At 39.7% G+C, this 22,212-nt stretch overlaps 1 protein-coding gene across 1 annotated transcript; it reads left to right on the top strand.

The window, feature by feature from the left end:
* Window positions 1-941: 941 nt before the first annotated feature.
* LOC107083403 (alpha-2A adrenergic receptor-like) lies at window positions 942-5,396 on the top strand. Its single transcript, XM_015372604.1, has 2 exons — window positions 942-1,201; window positions 1,359-5,396. The coding sequence occupies exon 2, from the start codon at window positions 1,542-1,544 to the stop codon at window positions 2,802-2,804; it is 1,263 nt and encodes a 420-aa protein (XP_015228090.1). The 5' UTR covers window positions 942-1,201; window positions 1,359-1,541; the 3' UTR covers window positions 2,805-5,396.
* Window positions 5,397-22,212: the final 16,816 nt, after the last annotated feature.

Below are 22,212 nucleotides of genomic sequence, written 5' to 3' on the forward strand. Positions count from 1 at the left end.
ATTAGTGTATAGTCACACTGTCAGGGGTGTTCATGTTTTTCTTTTTTTTTTTCTCCATTGATACAATGATGCATACATCTGGATATTTGGCTTTCTTTTAGGATTGATAAAGCATTAAAAATAGAATTGAACCTGTGCTGATGTTCAAGTGGTGTAGCTCTGGCTGCTGCTTAGTAACAGAGTAGTTAAGCTCCAGCTGCATTACAACAAAATGCCTGCCTTATAAAACAGGTTCAGTTCATTTTTAATTATTATTTTGGTATTTAAAGCTCTTGCTTTTATTTATTTTAATATCTAATTACAGTAAATAATATTTCTAACTTCTTACTGAATCAACTGCTTGTTGTGAAACAGCTTTTATGTCACATACACACTTTTGAAAGGGAATATTTATGAAAATACATTCTAGTGATGTGGTTTACCTCTTCAGGATGAAATGATCATGATGCATTTTTATTATTTATTTACATATCAAATGTTTAATAGCTTTATACTTTTTTTCTGAGACATCTAGGTAAATGTGAGGCATATTAAAACGCTTTTGTGTTTTTAAATTTTAGTTCATTTCAAAGATATGAAAAGCTGGAATATTAATTCTATTTATTATAGGCTGATGTATCTGATAGATAAAGTTTATATAAGTGTCTTAAGATTTCTTTGCCGCGTTTAATTGGTTTAAATTTATTTTTGATCTATCTTAATGTGTTTAGTTTCTACATATCCACGTGTTTAAAGGCTTTCTTTAATAGTAATATGACCTCCTCTCCTGTCATTTAAAACGCCTCTCCAGCTGATGCGCCTGTTGTCAGACAAACAAGAAGGGGCAGCGTGCCAGTGTTGACACTCCTGCGGACGCACGCGCGCACGGGGACCCGGCGAGCGGGACACTTTTTGCAGCGTGCGGGCTATAAGAAGAGGGAGTGGCGCTCTGGTGAACAGTGAGGAGAGAAACTCCACACGCAGACAGTAACACGGCAGCGCCCGGGATAACGTGATTAGCGCTCTATTAGGTCCGCTGCTGAGCGCAACTAGATGCAGCGCAGGAAGCACTGCGAGGGGAGAGAGAGGAGGCTCAGTGGAAACGCTCCGTCCGCCTCATGGATCTTCTTTACCTTCTCTTGATTTGCCTGAAGAAGTTACCCGTCCGCAGTGTTTTAGTGCCCTGGCACTGGAGAGGCGCCTTCCTCCTTCCTTATCCAAGGTAAAAACTCTTTATCTTTAGATTTACCTCCATTTTACGCACGCAAAAGGTGCCAACATACCAACTGAGATCAACATATTAGAAGCCCTGCTGAAAAAGATGAGGAATTTTTAATTAGAAATTGATGAATTTGTTTTCCTTTTTATTATGTTTTCAGATAAAGCGGCATCTTGAAAAATATCCCTCACAATGAGGAGGAAAAATCCGGGAAAGTCTCAGAGGAGTTATTCAGTCTCTTCCTCTCTTAGCTCTGCTGTGAGCCACTAGTTCTCTTCTTCCTGGCGGATGATATCTGTTAACCTCAGGTGAACTCTCACAGGAAGTGGGCCAATCTGCTATCATGGAAGATGACAATAACACCTTCCAGAACTTCTCCAGCTTGGCTCCTTACAGCCTACAGATAGCTCTGCCATTAAGCCTGCTGGTTGGCTTCATGATCCTAATCATAGTGTTTGGTAATGTCCTGGTGGTCATTGCTGTGTTTACAAGCCGGGCCTTGAGAGCCCCGCAGAACTTATTCTTGGTGTCCCTGGCCTCTGCGGACATTCTGGTGGCCACCCTTGTGATGCCCTTCTCCTTGGCAAACGAACTAATGGGATACTGGTACTTCGGCGAGGTATGGTGTGAGATTTACCTAGCACTTGATGTGCTCTTCTGCACCGCCTCCATTGCCCATCTTTGTGCGATCAGCTTAGACCGATACTGGTCCATCACACAGGCCATTGAGTACAACCTGAAGAGGACGCCACGCCGCATTAAGTGTATCATCTTCATTGTTTGGGTCATCGCTGCAGTTATCTCCTTCCCACCCCTGATCACCATGGGAAAAGACAACAGTGAGAAATTCCCTGCATGTAAGATTAATACAGAAAAATGGTACGTTATCTCCTCCTGCATCGGCTCCTTCTTCCTTCCGTGCGTCATCATGGTGCTGGTCTACGTACGGATCTACCAAATTGCTAAAAAAAGGACACGGGCGCCACCTGGAGACCGGAGGCCAAATGCTTTGTTGAAGCCACCCAGCACTCCTGTTGCAAACCAGAAGGAGAATGGTGCAGGGGATGTCAAGGATCGGCTCTGTCACAAGAAGTTAAATGGTGAGCAAGCCATAGAGCTGCAGGAGGGAGCGGGAGGACAAAAGAAGGCAGAGGAGGTCAAAGGTGAGGTCAATGGAGTGGACCTTGAGGAGTCATCCTCTTCTGACCATAAAGTGAACAATCCATGCTCCATTAGAAAGAAAACAAACAAGGGGAAACCAAAATTAAGACAAATCAAACCAGGGGACTCCAACGTCCAAAAGCAAGAACCGAACACCAAAGGCAGCCTCTGGAAAGGCCGGCAAAACCGTGAGAAACGGTTCACCTTCGTCCTGGCTGTGGTCATTGGTGTCTTTGTCATTTGTTGGTTTCCCTTTTTCTTTACGTATATGCTGCAGACTCTCTGCGTGTCCTGCAACGTGCCTTCCACCTTGTTCAAGTTCTTCTTCTGGTTCGGCTACTGCAACAGTGCCTTGAACCCTCTGATTTACACCGTTTTCAACAATGACTTCAGGAGGTCCTTCAAAAAGATACTGTGCAAGAGGGACACCAGGAGATACGTATGACTCCAGCTTGGTATCTGTGTATCTAATATATAGTGCATTCATTGTAAAACAGTATGCCCATTGTGCATGAACCTGCAGTGTGTGATCACTCAGGAAGGTGTTTATGTGCAGAATCTTCCCTTTCAATGCCTCCACCCATCGCAGCTTTAACAAAAAGATGGAGATCACAGAGAAAACCACAGTAAGATCATATTTTTTATTGTATCTGCCTTTTTTAAAGAGGCAAACATAGTGAAGTTATGGATATGTATTGAATTTGTATGTTGTACTAAATGATTTGTCTGAGTATTTGTCTATTTTTGTTTTTTATGGAAACAGTATTGTGCTATTTTGTATAATATGGTGATAATGATTACAAAAAGATGATGCTGGTGGACTTGTGGTAAAAATGCAGACTCTAAAGAATAAATAAAGCTCATTTTGTCTGAGATGGTTTAAAAAAACCCAAAGGAACGATTGGAGTGATGATTTCATATCATTTTGAATCTTCTGCTTTTAAAAGGGTTTGTTCAAACACTTTAAAACACACGCTGGGGGTTTGAGGAGATGGAGAAAAGGACAGAGTACAGAAGATGAAGAGACAGCATTAGTTTTGTGGAAGTCAAAAATGAGGCATTCTGTTCTGGTGGGAGGTTTACTTTTAGTTATCAGTGGATATTTCACATTTCTAACTATTGATTTAAACAGCTCTTTTTGGGGATCACTTGATTATTCAACCAAAAACTGGAATTATTTGGATTTGGGCAAGAAGATGATGATTATTTTACATTTCTTCAACCCTTGCATCATTTCGTTAATTGGTCCTTAGCCAGCATTAGTTTTTGATACCTTTGGCAGATGATTGACATCATTCTGGCTGTAACTTTTAACCCTCTCTACTTTGCAGAAATGGATGAGTTTATTTATATGTATTGATCTCCTGGCTGGGTTATTGTTTTTTAAGCATAGCCTATAAAAAAAAACAAAAAAAAAACATACATATTGCTTACAGGTGTGTAGCTAATAGCCGTATGCTATGAGCAGTTTAAACTCAAGTTAAATTCCTTGTCAAATAAAGCTCATTCTGATTTTAAAATATGTTTTGTGTTGAAGTAGGTTACACTCCAGGGAGGATTTTTTGATTTTATTATCCTGGGATCAATGTTTGAATGGAGAACCCAGTTGTGACCCTGTTTCAACTATTTAAATGTAGATGTGAGGCAAATTCAAGCAAATGGAAAGTTTTGACAATATGCTGTGATGTTTAAACAGTCCCACAGTATGATGCTGCCACCACCATCCTTTACAGTTGGTACAGCATTCTTTGGATAAGAAAACTCGCTTTGGACTTTGTAAACATAAATGGCATGCCTGCTAGCATTATGTTACTGCAAAAGATCCAATCGTAACTCTGATGGAATTCTAGGGACTTTGATTAAGAAATGAATCACAGCCAGAAAACCAGAACAAAATGCTGAACTGATGGCCAAACATGGTGGTGGTAGCATCAAATTGTTGGGCTGTTTCTCCTTAAATCAGCTTCACCTGAAAATGACCTCTTCACAGTTGAAATGTACCCATAATACCTTAAAATTTGTACTGAAAACTTGAACTGGGTTTTACTGCCACCCAGTAGGTTAAGGCTCATAGAAAGTGAAGTATAGCGTCCTCTCCTGCAGGGAGCTGCTGTCTCGAAAGGAGCACTGCAGACTTGCCGGTTTGTTTAATCTGACCTTTTTGATAGCCTAACTAGGTGTTTAGCACTTAATGAGCCTGAAAAGAACATGTGCAAATGTTGTTTTGGTTCCCGGATTAATCCTGTTTATGATTAGATGAAGGTCTTTTTATTTAATATTTCTCTAAGTTTAATGACATTTGTTTTCTTTTTTTATCTTCCCCTTTGAAGGCTTAGATAGAAGGACTTAATGATTCAGCTTTGATGATGTAACTCAAAGACGTTATGGTTCATTTGCCGCTTTGTGTTGTTCATCAGTAGGTAAATAGGGACCCTGTCAAACCTGAACCTGATCAACTGGTCTTTTTCTATCCCTTTCTTTATGCTTCCTCTTTTAAATTCAGAAAAAAAACAGCAATCTTTAACTGTTCAGTGAATTCAAAGAACGTATAGCTCCCCTGCAGAGGAGTTATATGTAAATTGATTCCTTTTTGACAGTCAAGCGGGCAAACCGCACAAAACTAAATGGTCCCTCTGGGAGATTTCAGTCAGTATAGCAGCGCTTCATCCTGATGAGCCCAATGTATACTTAAATTGAACTGTGTGCAGCGTTTCTCTTCATGTTTATAAAATGCGAAAGCATAGGGGGCTGGGAGTGTAAGTGTGTGAGAACGTGTACTCTGCACATATAAACAGAGGGGATGAGCTCTCTGCATGAACACGTTTGCAGTCGTGCTCATAGAGAATGCATCGTTTGATGGATGTGGGAATTTCTCTGAGTCCTCAGGATGTGGTTTTTTTTTATGATTTTTCTTTTTTTTTGGGAGGGTGGTAATTTAAGATACATTTTTGTAATGGAGCCTTGACAATAGCCAAGAACTAATGGTCAGCAACATTGTCTTCAGCACATTATGGTTTGGTCCTTTTCCACTGGAGAAGACACCTAAGAAGTTTAAAAGTGTTCATCATTCCAAGATGGATTTGCATTGCTTTCCAAGAGGATTTAGCGTTACTTTAGCGTTATGTTGCTTAACCCCAAACTCATACTAGTATAAAGTAGGACATAGTCGTGCTTAACTATTTCTTTTTGATTTTTTACAAAAGATTCCCTGATTATTGTGAAGGGCATCCTCATCCATCTCCTTCAGAGCCTTTGTTGCAAATACAACTGCAAGTCTTTTGGACTATGACTCTGACAGCTTTGCAAAAAGATTTGGAAAGTAGCTCAAGCTTAGTCATACTAAGTGGAGACTGCCAGGGAACATCTTTTTTTAAATACTGCACAGCTTCTCAGCTGAATATATCTCTGGACTTTGACTGGGCTCTTCTAATGACATATGCTAAGCTCTGGCTGTCTGTGTAGCGCCATCACCCTGCAGGGGGATTAACCTCCACTTCACAGGGAGTTTTTTTCCCAGCCTCTAGCACAGGGATCACCAACGTGATGCCCGAAGGCACCGGGGGGCCCTCAAGTACAACAAGGGGTGCCCTATCACAACTCACCAGTGGTCTAAGTTTGAATTTTTATTTTATCTGTTTATCTTCTTTAGATAAACAGATAATTCTTTGAGCATTTATAGAGATTTCAAAAAGTTTTGAAGTTAAACAATGAAATCTGTTTATTCCGCATGAATATATTATGCATTGTTGCTCTTCATTTATCTCAGTCCAGCGTACCCTTAACTCTGACCAGCTTCCCTGTCACTGGGGTAAGAAAATACTCTCATGGCATTATAATCCCACCATGATTTACTGTTAGATTTTCATTACATGTAGAATTTTCCTAAGCTTAACCCCCAAAATGTCTTCTCACCAGAGCTCCTTCTTCTCTACGTTTGTAGAAAAATGCTCCAGTGAGTCATGCTCTCAATGAGCCAACAAGTCTTAATAGGCTTGCTGTTGTGCTATTCTTTTAGTTTTTTTAGGTGATTAATTGAAAAATGCCTTATGAGATGATAACAGTTTGATAAAGAGGTCTATAATTGAACTGTGATTCAAACAACTTTACAACTTCATCCCTGACCTGCTGCTCTTCCTGGTCGTCATGATGCTGTATGTTCTCTAATGTTCTACAATATATCCTTCTACTGAGATGAAATTCACACAAGTTGTCTCTGTTTGCTTATTAGTAGATTCTGAAAGTAACTAATTGTACTTGAAATATTGATATAAAAAGGTGTGAAAATAAACACTTCACTCCTTTCTATTTCTAAAAATAAATTTAAAACCACCACTTATTTGCTTCAACTCCATATTTATGAATTACTCTGTGTTGGATTATCACAAATATATTCCAATGAAATACACTTTTTGTTTGCAATACTGAAAAACATCAACAATTTCAAATTTTCTTACGTATTTTTTCTTATTCTATAAATGCATTAATGCAGTATTTGATTTCAAGAATCTGCACCAATCTAGGCCTAAATTACTTTCTCTTTATAATCTATGCACCTGCATTGACACAGTGGGAAAAAAGTATAACAAGTTTGCAATTGGACAATTATAGGGAAACGCTGCATGTCCAACCGTGTGCTATCTCACCATGCCAACAAAACAAGCTTTGTGGTGCTCAGCAGGATTTGGTCCAAATCCTGACTTCCTGCTGCCTTTTTCACTCCTCTGTCAGTAAAAAAGAAAAGAAATCCACATACAGCAGAGTGTAAAGTTTTTATCAAAAACACTGTACATTTTTAAGTGTAAGAGGAACCACTTTTCAAAAGTTCAAACCGGTCAACTTTTTAATTTCACATCTTACCGTTTCAACCAGTGTTAACTTTCTTAGCTTACTGCCATTTTAAAAAGGTTATTTTATTTACGTTTGACTATTCTGATTCCTCACTGAGTCAAATTCTCATCTAATATTCAATTCAACTGTATTTATATATCAACAATTTGCAACACATCTCAAAGCACTTCACAGAGGCAATGCAATCAAATCATACAGACAGATTGGTTAACATTTTTTATAAGAAAATCCAGCTGATTGCATCAAGTCATTGACTTTGCAGGACTCCCCCCTCCTGGATGAGCATGTATCGACAGCAGACAGTGGCTTACACTGAGTGGTTGACTCTGCAGCATTCCCTAATTCCAAGCACACATGTTGCTACAACGGAGAGGAAAATATTTCTCCTCTATTAACTAAAAAAAAACTCCAGCAGACCCAGGCTCAATGTGAATGGCCTTCTGCCACATCCAACTGGGAGTTTTAGAAAAACAGAACAGACACACAAAAGGAAAACAGAAGCACTGAGCCGGGAATACTTTCTATGACAGAGAAAATAATGATAGACCAGCTCCACATGTGGCTCTGCCTAAGGACAGAAACAGTTATACAGATGAGCTCTTTAGGTAAAGAGGGTAAAAAAGAAAGCCGATAGCTATCTCTTGGAGTAAAATAAGACTGCACTACTTAACTGTAAGGCATTATTTAGCTTGCATAATGCAATGCAAGGTTCCTTTTCTTTTCATTACCGTGTGATTGTTATTAAAGATGAGAGCATATTTATAGGTCTGCCTTCAAACAGTAAATATTCTCCACAACCCTTCAGATTTTGTCATGAGCTAATTAAAAATGTCTTTATAATGTTTATAGTGCTACAAATGGTTCTCTTTAAGTCTTGTCAGATAATTCTGGATGTTGCTTAACATTACATGCAGAAATTTATTCTGATATTCTACATTATACAAAAGAATTGAAAAACATGTTCAGTGTTTTTTTTAAGGTTTTATACTCAGGTTATTTTTTACTCCGCAGTCAACATTTTTTTTAGTTTTTGTAATTTAATATATTTCTTTGATAATAACTGTTAAAGAAACTTTTTTTTAAACACACAGCTCTTAGAAAAGACTAATTACAGATACAGAAAAACATGAATACTCTGAAGGACTCAGAATGAAGGTATAGAACAGACAGAAATTAAAAACCTGTGGAAAAAGAAAGTAATTAGAGGAGACCCTTGAAATATAAAACACCCTTAGGAGATAAAACACCAAATATTTAAACTAAACTGTTAGAAGAAAAATTAGAAGCATTTGTAGAGGAACTAAAGAGGCATATAAAAAAATTCTGTACATCCAAATGAAAGATATAATATTTACAAAAAGTGCAGCTTGTGCCAGAGCTTCCTGTAAAATGGGAGGATAGTGTATGATTGTTTGTAGTAATGTTTATGTGTATATGGGATCTTGCTTGAGTATTTCTAAGGTAGGGTGTCTCTTTGTCTCAAGGGGGAGATTATATCCACAGCTTTAGGAAATAAACTGTTTTAGGTCTGTTCATGCCCAAATTCTTGTTCCTGTATCATTTTCCTGACAGAAGTGGGACAACATGTATTGTACAGGTGGGCAGGGACTTGTATCAGTTCTTCTTTTCCTTTTCTAAACTTGTGTTGAATTAACTTTGTGCACATATGGTAGAAAGCACTCCCCTGTGCTGTCCTCACAATGGTCATTGTTGGGCCTTCTTCACCAGGTGGAAGTTGTTCTCATTCCAGGAGAGGTCAGAGGTAATGTGGATGCTGGGGAAATGTATGCTGTACAAAGGTTATTCCACTTTCCTATGTGTGCAGAGAGAAACATGTTTAGTCTTCTTAGACCTCCTGTAATCCACTATGACCTCCTTGATCTTAATGGTGTTCACAGTAAGGTTATTACTGCAGCACCGCTGTGTCCAATTGTGGACCTCTTGAGATCTTTTGTAAAGAGAAGTGCTGTGGTTTGAGAAAATAGGAGAAGTCTGAAGTTACATTCACAAAAAAAAGGAGTGTTTGCAGACGAGGTCAGTTGATTTACATAGTATGCCTATAGCCGGGCGTACACTGTGCGATTTTTTTCAGTACTACTCACACTGTACGACTAAACCCTGCGGTTAGTCTTATAGTGTGAGCTCACAGCTCACGATTTAGGTTCCCTCATGTGATCTACCTGCTCACACTGTACGTCTAAAAAGCACGTCGGACTCAGCTCCACAGTGAGATAGAGCTCCTCTGACTCGTCTATCCGGAAGCCAAACAAATAGAAGGGGAATATGAAGCTCACTAGAGTGAAAGGTGCTGCCTTGGCAATTTGTGCAATTTCGTGCTGAAAGCCCTAACAAGAAAAGGATAAGACTTATTTGGACAAAGACATAGCTGAGCAAACATGGCTACTACGATCTCTCAATTTTACAGACAGAACTCCATTTCACTCTTTTAATCCCTACCATGCTGCTGTGTTTACATCTAAGAGGAAGAAGAAAAAGGAAAATCCTTGTTTGCGCATGCACACTGAGCGACTTGCCCACGATGGTTGTTTTAATTTATTCTCCCAACCGTCGTGGACAAATCGCACAGAGCGATTTGTCCACGACCTCATGATTACTGATCAGGAAGTGGTCATGAGAGGCTGATAACCCCTCATTACCCCCTGTACACTACACGACCCACGATGCACGTACAGGCTTAAATTTGGCCGGAAAATCGCCGGAAAATCGCACAGTGTACGCCGGACTTATGTAAACTGAGCAGTGAAGCGGCCAGTGGTGAATGTTATGTACTGTAATGTTATGTTTCAACTGTGCTTATATTGTTAAGTGCCCAACAGGGACACCGTGACAAAAAATGCTATGAAGTTGCCAGGGGGTAACTGCAAATCCAAATTGAAGGATCTTGTTGGCAGATGAACTAAATATTCTTAAACAACCAGCACAGCACTAACGTTACGGTTGAGTGGTGACATCATTGGCCAAAATAAAAATTAATTGTATTTAAAAAAAAACCAAACAGCACAAACGGTAGTTTTACCCACATTAATCTGCACTGCCAGAATTGCAATTCAAAGCAATTCAGTTAAACCATCCAGCGTCTAAGGAGGGGAAAGCAGTGCTTTGCTAACACTGTTCTCAGTGTGAGTAGGGAGCTGCTAACACTGAAGGAAAACATCGTCGGACAGTGGAAGGAATTTTTTGAGGGTCTCCTCAATCCGGCTGACATACCTTCCATTGTGAAAGAAGAGACAGGGTGCTTGTGGCCGAATTCGTTCATCACCCAAGCTGAAGTCACAGAGTTTGTCAAAAAACTCCAAGGTGGCAGGCCTTAAGGGCCATGAGATTCGCCCCAAGTACCTTAGCCTAGTCTTGGCTGACATGCCTCTTCAATATTGGGTGGAGGTCCAATAGAGTACCCCTAAATTGGCAGACTCGGTTGTTGGTTCCCTTGCATAAGAAAGGGGAGTGGCAGGTGTGTACTCCAACTATAGGGGAATCACACCTCTCAGCCTCCCCTGGAAAGCCTATGCCAGGGTGCTGGAGAGTAGAGTTTAGCTGATGGTCAAACCTAGGCTTTTAGGAGGCGGAGTGTGGTTTTCATCCTGATGTGGAACAGTGGACCAACTCTATGCCCCCTGCAGACTGTTTCAGGGTTCATGGGAATTTAAACAACCAGTTAACATTTGCTTTGTGGACCTTTAAGAAAGCATTCAACCAGGTCCCCTGTGGTGCCTTGTGGGGGCACTTCAGGAGTTCAAAGTTGGGGTCCCTTTACTAGGGGTCACTTGTTCTCTTCATAAGGGGAGCAGGAGCCTGGTCTGCATTGCATTAAGTATTAAGTCGGACCTGTTTCCGGTGCAACAGCGCTTTTCATAACCTTTATGCAGAGGGTTTCTAGACCCAGCCAAGGACTGCAGGGGGTCTGGTTCAGGGACCAGCAGAACTCGTCCCCGAATTTTGTAGATGACATAATTCTGCTGGCTACCAACTGCCAAGATTTACAGCATGCACTGTTCGCAGCCGAGTGTGAGGTGGCCAGGACGAGAATCAGCTCCTCCAACTCCGAGGCTGTGGCTCTCAACTGGAAAAAGGTGGCTTATCCCTTTCAGGTTGGTGGAGAGTTTGTGCCTCAAGTGGAGGAGTTCAAGTATCTTGGGGTCCTGTTCACAAGTGAGGGGAGAATGAAACAGGAGATCAATAGATGGATCGGGTTAGCTGATTCTAGTTTGCAGATGCTACACCAGTATGTCATGGGGAAGAGATGGCCTTGAAATTTGGAACATGACCAGCCGAGAGAGATAGACCCTCCAGCGTGTCCTGGGTTGCACACTTGTCCTCCTCCCGGTGGGATGTGCCTGGAACACCTCCAGAGGGAGGCTGAAATTAGCTTTCTCTGCAGGATGTCTGGGCCCTAAATTAGAGATTGCGTGTGAAGCTTGGTCATTCGGGAGAAGCTCAGATGGGAGCCACTTGTCCTTCACTTTGAAAGGAGTCAATCAAGGTGGCTCGGAGATCCTTTTCAGATGCCCCCTAGAGGCCTCCCTTGGGAGGTGTTCTAGGCACTTCCCACTGGGAGGAGGCCCAGGGGATGATTTTTAAAATTTCTTTATTTACAAATGATCAATTTAACTCCATAAACATGCACAAATGCAGCACTCACCACTCAGTCTATTTGCTGATTGGGTAGGGTGTCAGCCTTACGCAGCTCAAACTCCTCCTTTTTGATGACGCCATATGCGGTGAAAACATTGTGCATCTGAAATGCACAGTGGTGAACTACTCTTGGTGCTTGGACACTGTGTTATGAATGCACCTTGAGAATTGAACCCGGCAGTGTGCCAGTGTTGACGATGAGTCTCCCTTTCCTCATTAAATGGGGCCTGTTGCTGAGAAAGTCATCGAATGGCTGTAGGAGTGTCTGAGTCATTTAAAGGACTAATGAGGTAGCATCCTCTAGAGCGAATTGTTAAGGCAAGTAAAACCTGAACCTGCAACCTAATTGATGTTGACCTTCCTCCCTTCATTCAGCTGCAGGATGAGAAGCTGATGTTACACCTCTGGTGAAGATGATAAGACGTTGTGTCTCTTGGAGAGTAGACACATGCAAAGAAGCTGTTTGAGGTGTTAGATCTGGGTCATGGATGAGCTGTTGGTCACGGTCCTTGTAACCCTTGATTGTTTTTTTTTTAATTTAGTGCTCTTAGATGTGCTGCGCGTAACTATGCTTTGTCTGCTGGATCCCCTTATTCAGTAACGATTGCATATAATAAAATATCTTTGAAGACCTCTCCCTGGGGTTTCTAGATTTAAACTGAGCAGATTGAGGGTCCACTTGATAAAGTGTACCATGCTTATAACAGGATTGTTTCTCTCTTGCCTTCAAAAATGCCTTAATTTCTAGTGATATTCTTTCAAGAAGATTTTGGAAACATCCATTGAAAACAAACAATGCAAACATCATTTAGGATGCAGCTCTTAAACAATGCTGTAGTGGGCTCAAAGAAAAAAAGATAATGCATTCCTCCCACCACCAGCAGCAGTTTTAACAATGCAGGATGGATCTTTGCTTTTATGTTGTTTAAACCATTCTAGCTCTACCGTCTGCATAATGCAGACTGAGACACTGGAGAGCAAGGTACATTTCTTCTATAGTTTTTGGTTGATTTTCTGTGAAATTCTGGTTTAGTTTCTTGTGCTAAGCTGGTGTCATATGGAGGGGTCTTCGGTTGCTGTAGGACAGTTGCCTCGTAGTTCAACATGTTCAGTGTAAAGAGACATTACTCCTCCTTTCTTGCATAGAGTGATCATTTGAGCTGCAATTGTCTATCTATATTAATCCAGTCTGCCTATTTCCTTTTAACCCAGGATTTGAACAAGATATTTTCTTATCCAACGTCTGCTCTCTAGATATTTATTCATAGACCAATCACTGTAGACCTGAAAAATGGTTTTGTAAATTCAAATATATCAGTAATGTTTAAAATACTCAGTATAGCCATTTTTTCACCAGCAACCATGTCCCATTGAAAGTCAAAAAAATCCTCATCCTTCCCAATTCAGAGAAATTTTTGTTCTTTTGCAAATTGTCTTCACCATGTGAATATATTAATTAATTTGCTGCCTGCTGACTGGCTAAGTTGCTTTTTCTGTTAACAAGCAATTGGACCGGAATGGCTGATAATGTCGATCACAATAAGGACTTAATCAAAGCAATAGCCTGGATTCACTCGGATTCGCTGTTGAATCTCTATGGTTCAGTTTGCTGCGAAATATTCAAATGTTCAATTTAAAGCACCCTTCCAGTTTGCCATAATGAAACATGTTCATTCGCTTATAGAGTACACTAAAATATTTTCTAATCACAATTGCAAATGACTCCCCCTCCCCCCCTGTCTGCAGCAATATCCTACTGAATACAATGAAAAAGCTCCAAAAGACCTGCTTTGACAATATTTTCCATAACTTAACTATATAAAACTTAACAGAACCTCAGTGGAACGCGACTTCTTTTTTATTCAACATATTTTTCAGAACAAAGTGAGATCAATGAGCTGATACAGTATTTGGTGTTCTTCCACGTAGAACACAAAATAGTGCCATTGAATAATGTATTGTTTTATCACATACATAACAGTTCTTAACTGGCAATAGCAAAAATTTAAGACAAATTGAAAATGCTCGGCTACATTTTGTTTTTACATTTTTGCTTGATGCCAGAGTTAAGCTTCAAATAAAGTAGCTTTAACTGCAGATTGGACCTTCATATTCTTTTCTTTTTTTTTTGTTTTAATCTATTTTTCTCGCTTCCTCTCATTTTTTCTTCCTGTCTGACTCGTGCACATCAACATGCTGCAGGGGATCGTATTAGACGGATGTGGTTGCTGACCGCCTATTGGTAGAAGCCAGCTGTTAAAAGCCTGCAGAATCCCCACCCCCCCACCCCTCTCCTCTCACACACACAAACATTTAGCCTCTGGGAATCAGGGCATGGATCATCAGGTTAGAGTGCACATCCGTCTCCAAGCCTCCATGCCTTGGATGGTGGCTAAGTGTAGCTACCACTCAAAGAGACGAGGACAAAATGTCAGCAGCCTCAAAAAATGATGCAGGACAAACAAACATTTCCAGTTGGAGGAGGCATGTGGGGATGACGTCCTGACTAGAAGATGAGTGCCTGAAAGTGACTGTGGGAGGATGGGCAGGTCTGTACTTTAAACATATGCTGTAGGTGGCAGAGGTGAGCAGGTCATGATCACAATCAAGACACCTACCTGTGCGCCCACATAGTGCTCCCCTGTATATGCTTGTTTTTTTCAGCGTAACATCTGCCTATTGGATATAGCTGCAATATGCATGATTATGCCCACTGATGAGTCACTGTTGTTTGTTCCTACTTTTATTTGTCTCACTTTGTGTTGCATTACAGGAGGTCTGTATACTTGTCAGTGAAATTAAACTTCCGAGAAAATATTAGTGAATTGGATCCACAAACAGGTCCACTTCTGGTTTGGCTGTCAGCTCCTCCTTGCATGGAGGGCATGTTTCAGTGGTGTCATTTCAAATTGAGTCACATTCTCATTAATGGCACTCTTTCGAGCGGTCACCCCTCTGGGTCTGACCGTATTTGCGGCACAAGTCTAGGTAGAGGATATTTCCCAGGAAAATAATTTGTCTGGCCAAATTTATTTTCCAGGAACTCATTATGATTGAGAGCAATCAGCTCTCATCGTCCCAGAGACCACAAAGCATTATAAGACGTGATTATTAGGCCTTTGAGGTAATTCACTCTGGTTGGAGGAAAGAGAAGATGCAGGATTTTAAACTGACCTGACCTGCATGGAAATGTTTGTGAACTGTTTGTTTATTAAATAAAATACATCCTTTAAATCTTGTGCATTCATTTTTAAAAGTTTTAGAAAAGTATTTTTTTTAACCAAAAAATTTAATCATATGGGCCACACTTACTGGCATTTCTGTTATTAATAATCTGGTAAGAAAAAAAAGACATTCTACAATGAGCACACAGAACTTCAAACCATTTTTTCCTATTGCTCATTTTCAGTTTTTTCTTTTTTTTTTAATATCCTGTTTTTGTCATTATTTTTTTGATCTTCTTGTGCAAGCAACAGCAAAGGACAACAGTAACTCATTCAACAGGATTAGTGTCAAACATAAAATAATGAATGTTTCTTCCTGGGGAAATAGAGGACTCCATGAGGGCACTGAGAAGGAGAGGTAAGTGAATAATCAATGAAACAACATCCAATAACATGTAATGTTTGTATAGGAGGGGCGGAAGTCTCACTGTTGCTTTATTATCTGGGGACAGAGGTAAGAATATCCACAGAGGCTGAGGTTGGCAGGTTGTAGTGTGCGGTTTTGATCGGTTATGGTGCTTATATTTCCTTACAAGGAATAATTGATATGGTGGTAGAAGGTTGGATGGTAAGCAGGCAGGTGAGTGATGATGGTGTTAATCCAGCTGATCCAAACGGGCAGTCAAAAGAGGTTGGTGGTTAGGAACTTTCTCCAACACGCTTCCATGATGTTAAAGGACTGCAATGTTAGGGTAAATGGGAACTAGATAATGGTTCCTTGGAAGGATTACCAAGATAAGGGAGCTGCATGAGAAGAGCAATATGTACAAGTAGGAGACCTGATTATGGCTTGGAAAACAAGAATGATCTGGAATTCAGCCCAAGGGATCTGTGCCTCTATAAGATCCTTCTGATTAGACTCAAACCAGCTCCAGCAGTTCTGAAGAACTTGCAACTCATTATTTTTAATGAAATAATTGGACTGAGTAGTTGAAACTCATTAAAAAAGGTTTCAGGGGACTCAAATTTACTTAATGTAACATATTCTTGATTTATGAGTACATTTAACTCAAAGCATTGAAATTATTTTAATTATTTGTATATTAACTAAGCATAACCTAAATACATTAATAAAGAAAAAATAACTCTAATGGCGAGGTACTTATGCCGTTTTTGACAATGAGAGCCCATCGGCTGACTAGTTGAGAAAAGGGTTGGCTATCATTGTTGCTGTTAGAAATAATATGGACTTTTCAATGTTTCAGAAGCTGAGTACATCCCACAATAATTCTAGTCTTTTTATGTTTGTGCAGAACTCACAGGATAGGAATGGTGGATTCTGTTTACAAGTAGAATTTGGTCTTCTCTGTTCACAGTTTTGAGTAAAAGAACAACTGAAGATACAATTTGAACTCTCTAGTTCATATAACTAAAAACGTCAAATTAATGTCAGAGCTCAGCACAGAAAACAGTATTCAGACAGCCAGACAGACAGTATGATATCTCAAAAAGCGATTTTAAAAATGATGGATCTTCAGAGAAAAGCCAGGAACCTCTGCAGGAAGAAAACATGGTTAATGACCACATCTGTCTGGCGGAGGAAGATCATGAACGTGTGAGTCACTAACCAGATCTTAAAGTGCAGTCCATACCCAGAGGACAAGGTAGGTTCCAGCTGGTTGGCTACCGACAAGACGCTGCAGACGCTGCACAGAGAGTCCTAGAGTTGAACCCCCAAAGACTGAAGAACAGGCAGGAGATCATATCCAAGTAGACAAAGGAATGCAGAACAATCCAGAGGATTGGGCCCAATCCGGTATCAAGGAGATACACAGGAGTTCGGTGTCAGGAAGCAGTTCCAGGTTCAGTAAGCAGGCAGAATCCAGCAGGAGTCCGAAGACCGGTCAGGCAAACAGATCAGAACGGCAACAGGCAGTCTCAAAGGTCTAAAAGCAAAACGGGTCAAGATCAGGTCATCAGAACACAATAATTCTCGCTAGAAGACTCTTAAAAAGGGCTTGAGATAATCTGGCACTGATGACTGGTTTGAGGGCCGGTTAAATAGAAGCTGGAGCAGGTGGAACACATGAAGGGTAATGAGAAACTGGATGAAGCTAGACAGGTGAATAAAATAATCCAGAGATCATGACAATGATAGTTATTAAATGTTCTGACTTTATTACTTTAATAATTGTAATTGTAATAAACAGGAAATTAAATTAAGTGCCACTTAATGATAAAAGTTATGTTTTTTACTTTTTAATAACAGTTTTTATCAATTTCCTTAAAACCTTTTTCTATTCTCTTTTTTTGCTAGTTTTAGTTAATTATAATGACCCTGGGGCACAGACACTGCTTTGGAGGAGTAGCAGCAGGTGGTTTTTAATCAGTGATCAGTGTGTTCATTGATCCCTCTGTGATGGAGTGTGGAAACAAAGCTTTGCTTGGCCTGACTTTGCAACTCCCAGCATATAGAGTCTGATGATGGCTGGAAAGATTGCATGTTAAGAAAGCAAGCATTGTTTGATTAGCTAACAAAATGACCATCAAACAAGGAGAAGTTGCACTGAGATGAGCCCCACTTAATTTTAATGGTGCCGTTTTCCTTAATAGTTAAATTTTTTGAACATTAGATGAAGTAGCGTATTTAGATTTATTTTTTTAAATTTATCTGGATAGCTTTACCTAGGTATTGGGCTAGAAATAGATCTGGTAACCCTTAGTATGGGTTGTCTTGGCAATTATTCTTTGCAACATTTTAATTCAAACATGGGCTAGTTTATATTTCTTATTAGCTGTGCCCACCAATGCATGTGCATTAGCGTCTCTGAAGGCCCAGGATGTTGGACTGAAGCAGATAGGCCACAGCATCAGAGGACTCCAGGTGCCACACCTGTGTGAACAAGACACTGGGACTGTGGTTTGAAGTCTCAATTTCAAATGCAAAATTCAAATGATTGGTGAAAATTTGTTGTAAACAGCATGAAATTACAAGTTCATCCTGTGTAGTATAGTAGTGTAGCTATAATGGTGTTTTTTTTTTTAGCACCGTTTTTGTCCCTTAGGAGTATTTTAGCATCTTGGCTGTGCTAATCGTACTTCACAGTATTTTTTTTTTATTACTTTCGGCAGAAAAATGCACCAGCAGAGTTCTGAACATATATCTGCAGCCTATCCTATCCTGCACCTTTCATCATAACAGACCAAAGCATGTGATGAAAATTTCCAGCACTTTCATCAATCTATGCTAGAAACAATTAATTAAGGTTTGTGGTGAAGACAGATAAATCAAATCCAGAGTACATATTTGGATTGAATGTTTCCCTTTAAAGTAGAGGCAACTTTATTAATGTAAAATTTCTAACCTCCTAAAGTGAGTCACTTAGTTTTGCTGTTGTTTTTTTGGACATCATAAAAAGTAATAGTGACCACATAAAAATACACACCAAGAACTGTTTATTTTACTGAAAAAACAACGGAAACAAATAAAATTGACAACCACTTCCTGAATATCATCTTGTGTAGTAGTCATAGACGGTTCAATTGGATGACTGATTGAATGACTAAGCCATCTATCTCTGCAGTAACACCATCTGCCCAAACAGAGTTTGCTGTTGAATTTTCCAGATGAACACTGTACACAGCACCTGTCATACATCGATCATAAACTGACAAGCTGATTGGTCAGAGTGATGATCTGGCACAGCGATTTAAAAAACATTAAGGGAAGACTATTTAAGGAAGGTGGAGAACTGAAAACTCTCCGGGGTATGTCTAACCCTGAGCAAACAGAGCACTTTGTAATTAACACAGATAAAAGAGAAATAGTTGAGTGCTCCCTCGCCATTATTTTAGCTCTTTGTCATGAAAATCCCCATCTCGCTGCAAGTGACTGACAGAAAAGAAGAATACCGGTACGCTGACACGGGAACAGTAAGGTGTTAGTGGGTTGCTATAGAGTCAGTAATGACTGTCTTGTGTGTTCTGATGGACGGGCCAGTGGGCGTTTGGAGGAGATTATACCTAAGCACTATGCTGCTTCATCGCTGGAGCTCTTAATGACTGAGACTTAATGAAAGCAGCTGGTTCATGAGTTTGGCCGACTATTTCTCCATTTCAATTAGATTTTTTTCTTCCACTGGAAGTGAGGCTTTGACTTGATACTTCAGGTTTAGGCTGTTCATCTTCAGTGCCTTTTTCCGTTCACTTTTAAGTGAACCATAAGCTGGGATGAATAATCTACTCACTCTTTTAAATGTTGCTCTTTATTGGGCAAATATCTCTCCTTTGCCAGACATAAAAAGGATTACCTTGTTCATTTAAAAAGCAGTGTGATGATTATCAGTTTAAAGCGACCCCTGGAAGCAGCCCCATGTCATGGGTCTGGGGTCTGTCAGTATAGCTGTGGTGATTTTCCACTTAGTAACCTGTTTTCCACCTCTGGAGGGCAGAGCTGTGCAGACTGCAGTTAGCACACACCTTCCCAGCCCAGACTTATTAGAGCTACATAATTCAAGCGGCTGATTGAGTGTCAGTCAAACTGAAAGGTCAATACACATTCCTTGAAATCTTTTCTGTAACCCATAGCCACAAGAACAAAATAACATCATTTTGTTTTTGCAGATTTTCGTGGATTCGTTTATGAGAAAAAACTTTTCCTGTGCGAGGTCAAGGGAGACCTTTGACATATTCCTACAAGTTTGGCACTTTGGAGCTTAAGACGTATGAGATGTCCGAGCCTGAAGCAAACCTTGTTCTCTTTCATACAGCCTTGGGTGAATAAAACAAAATTTTCCCTTGATGGAGAGTATTTATTTTGCTTTCTGTGTACCTTTGACACATGTTTTCTCCTCAAACACAGTGAGGTTTTTTGGGTCTCTTCCATGGTCCTCTTGTGGCGCAATACCCTTTGGTTAAATTTATGATCCTCACAAACTATTTCTTTGCTGATCAATCCTCATGAAGGATTCAAAACATTTCATATTTAGCTCTTTGTTCTCCCAAATCTGGAGGAGCTGCCTGAAAGCTAAAGCTCTGAAGCGTATCGAAACAAATTTATGTCACACGCCTCATAAAGTGTCACAAGGGCTCTGCCAGGTAACCTAATGGACTGAGCTCCAGCTCTTTGTTTCCACAAACCTTTCTTCACTTTGACAACACAAACACTGGAGTGTTAGGACTATCTGGCTCATCACTATCAAGAAGACAAAGAAATTCACTGGTTTGAATTACCCACCTTATTTTTGGCAGCTCCATCTTCCCATTAGAGTTTAGTTTGGAGCATGTTAGAAACCGCTTGTAAACTTTGTCAAAGTTAAAGTGATAAAGCGTCTTGCTGAAGGACATGTGTGAAAACAAAGTGTTTCTTTATAAACTAACTTCTCCTGTTTCAGAGTTACTATAATTGGTTTAACTTTGATCTGCTTAAATGTTATTATGACCCCTTTTTAAAAATAATTGTATCCATATATTCATCTTCAGTTGCCTTTAAATGACATGTAAGCTGATATATTGTGAATTGTCGCTATATAAGTGAATTAAACATAATCTAGGTTGCTTTACAGAATTGGTATCTTATTAAAAAAATGTAAACTTTTTGAAGTCGTAAATTTAAATATCATCATTCTGTTTAAAACCTCACATTTTAAAAGGGGCGTGTATTCTTTTGAGATCCCATCGCAAACAGGAAAGCATGAGTCGTAATAATGTACGTTTTCAGGGTCTCTGAGATATGAAGGCTTGAGGAATGTGTGAAATGTAATGGTTCTGTTGTAAAAGACACAAATCAGGGCTGGTTGGGCAGAATAAAAGTTGTCACAGCAACAAGAGACTTTGATCAATTACTTTTTGTGTTCTCTGTGAGTCTCCAGTCACTTGTGAATTGTTCACTGTCAAGTTGTTCATTTTAAGTGCCACCATGGCCTTGTACTGCTGAGCAGTTGTGTTGCCAGAGTGTGAGAGCATTCCTGTTGTTGCCCATCAGTAATCATATATTTGTGGTTCTGATTCTCTGATATTCAGGTTTGTTAAATTTGCCTTATGAGTTTAAATAATCTAATTTTTTTCCTATTGAATATTCAATCTAGCAGAAATAATTGAATTAAAGAAGAGAGTATTGCTGCATTAATATTATAATATGTCAGTGAAGTACACAAATGGCTCCATGATTTTTAGACAGAGACAATAGAGAGAGTCTATTTTTGCATATAGATTTTATATCATTTTTACCAGAAGTTACGCTTTCTATGGTCTTAAAGTGCCCGCTCTGTGCTGCAGGCAAAGTTACAGTTTGCTGTAAGAAATGACATTATATGAAGACAAAAAACACCAATTTGTGGAAACGATTGAAAGTGTCAGTCGAATTCATGTACAGGTGAAGTTGATATCTCCATGACTCACACAGTATCATGCATCAGGAGTTTGTTCCCTGTCAGCATTCAGTGCATATTTCCATATTAGAGTTTACGATAAATAAAACACATAACAGTTGTCATTTCAGACCCAGGGACACATGAATAATTCAGGAGTATGTTATTTTATGTGTGGCTTAAACCTTTTATGCAGAACCAAAAGCAGAAGTGGAAGCTTGCAAATGACAAAGAATCACATTATAGTTAATTATCTGTACCATGGAAAATTGGAAGAGGTGTGTCAGTGAGCCTGAATCCAAATGATGCAGATTATCTAATATCTGGGTGTTATCGAGACATAGATCCTATTTGTATCATGGGAGACAGATGGGAGGAAATGCAAGAAGAAATGTAATAAGCAGAGAGTTGAAAAGGAGGAAAAAATACAAAGATGGGAACAGGGAGTATAAGACAAAAAGGACAAAGTAAAGTCCCTGGAAGATTTGCTATTTTGAAAACAAACAGCCTACTAAGCTCAGAGCCAAATATTCACAAGGTGCCTGTTACATGTTTCAAGCAAGGTGCTGGGGGATGTGAATGCAATTCATCTATATGCTAAAACCTGCTCTGTTTGCACAAGAACATCTCATGGTATCAGCAGTACAAGCTTTAGTAATACCTAAATATATTATATCTTATGCAAACTTTGTGGAGACTTAAGGAGCATTTTGTTTTGTAAAAGCAGATGTGATTCCGTCTCTTCCCAGCAATGACAATAATTCTATTTGACTCAGTCAAAAGGCTCATCTTTCATATCAATGCCACTGGTAAAGTAGTC

Source organism: Cyprinodon variegatus, unplaced genomic scaffold (assembly GCF_000732505.1).
Source record: "Cyprinodon variegatus isolate N-32 unplaced genomic scaffold, C_variegatus-1.0 Scaffold74, whole genome shotgun sequence".
Lineage (NCBI taxonomy): Eukaryota > Metazoa > Chordata > Actinopteri > Cyprinodontiformes > Cyprinodontidae > Cyprinodon > Cyprinodon variegatus.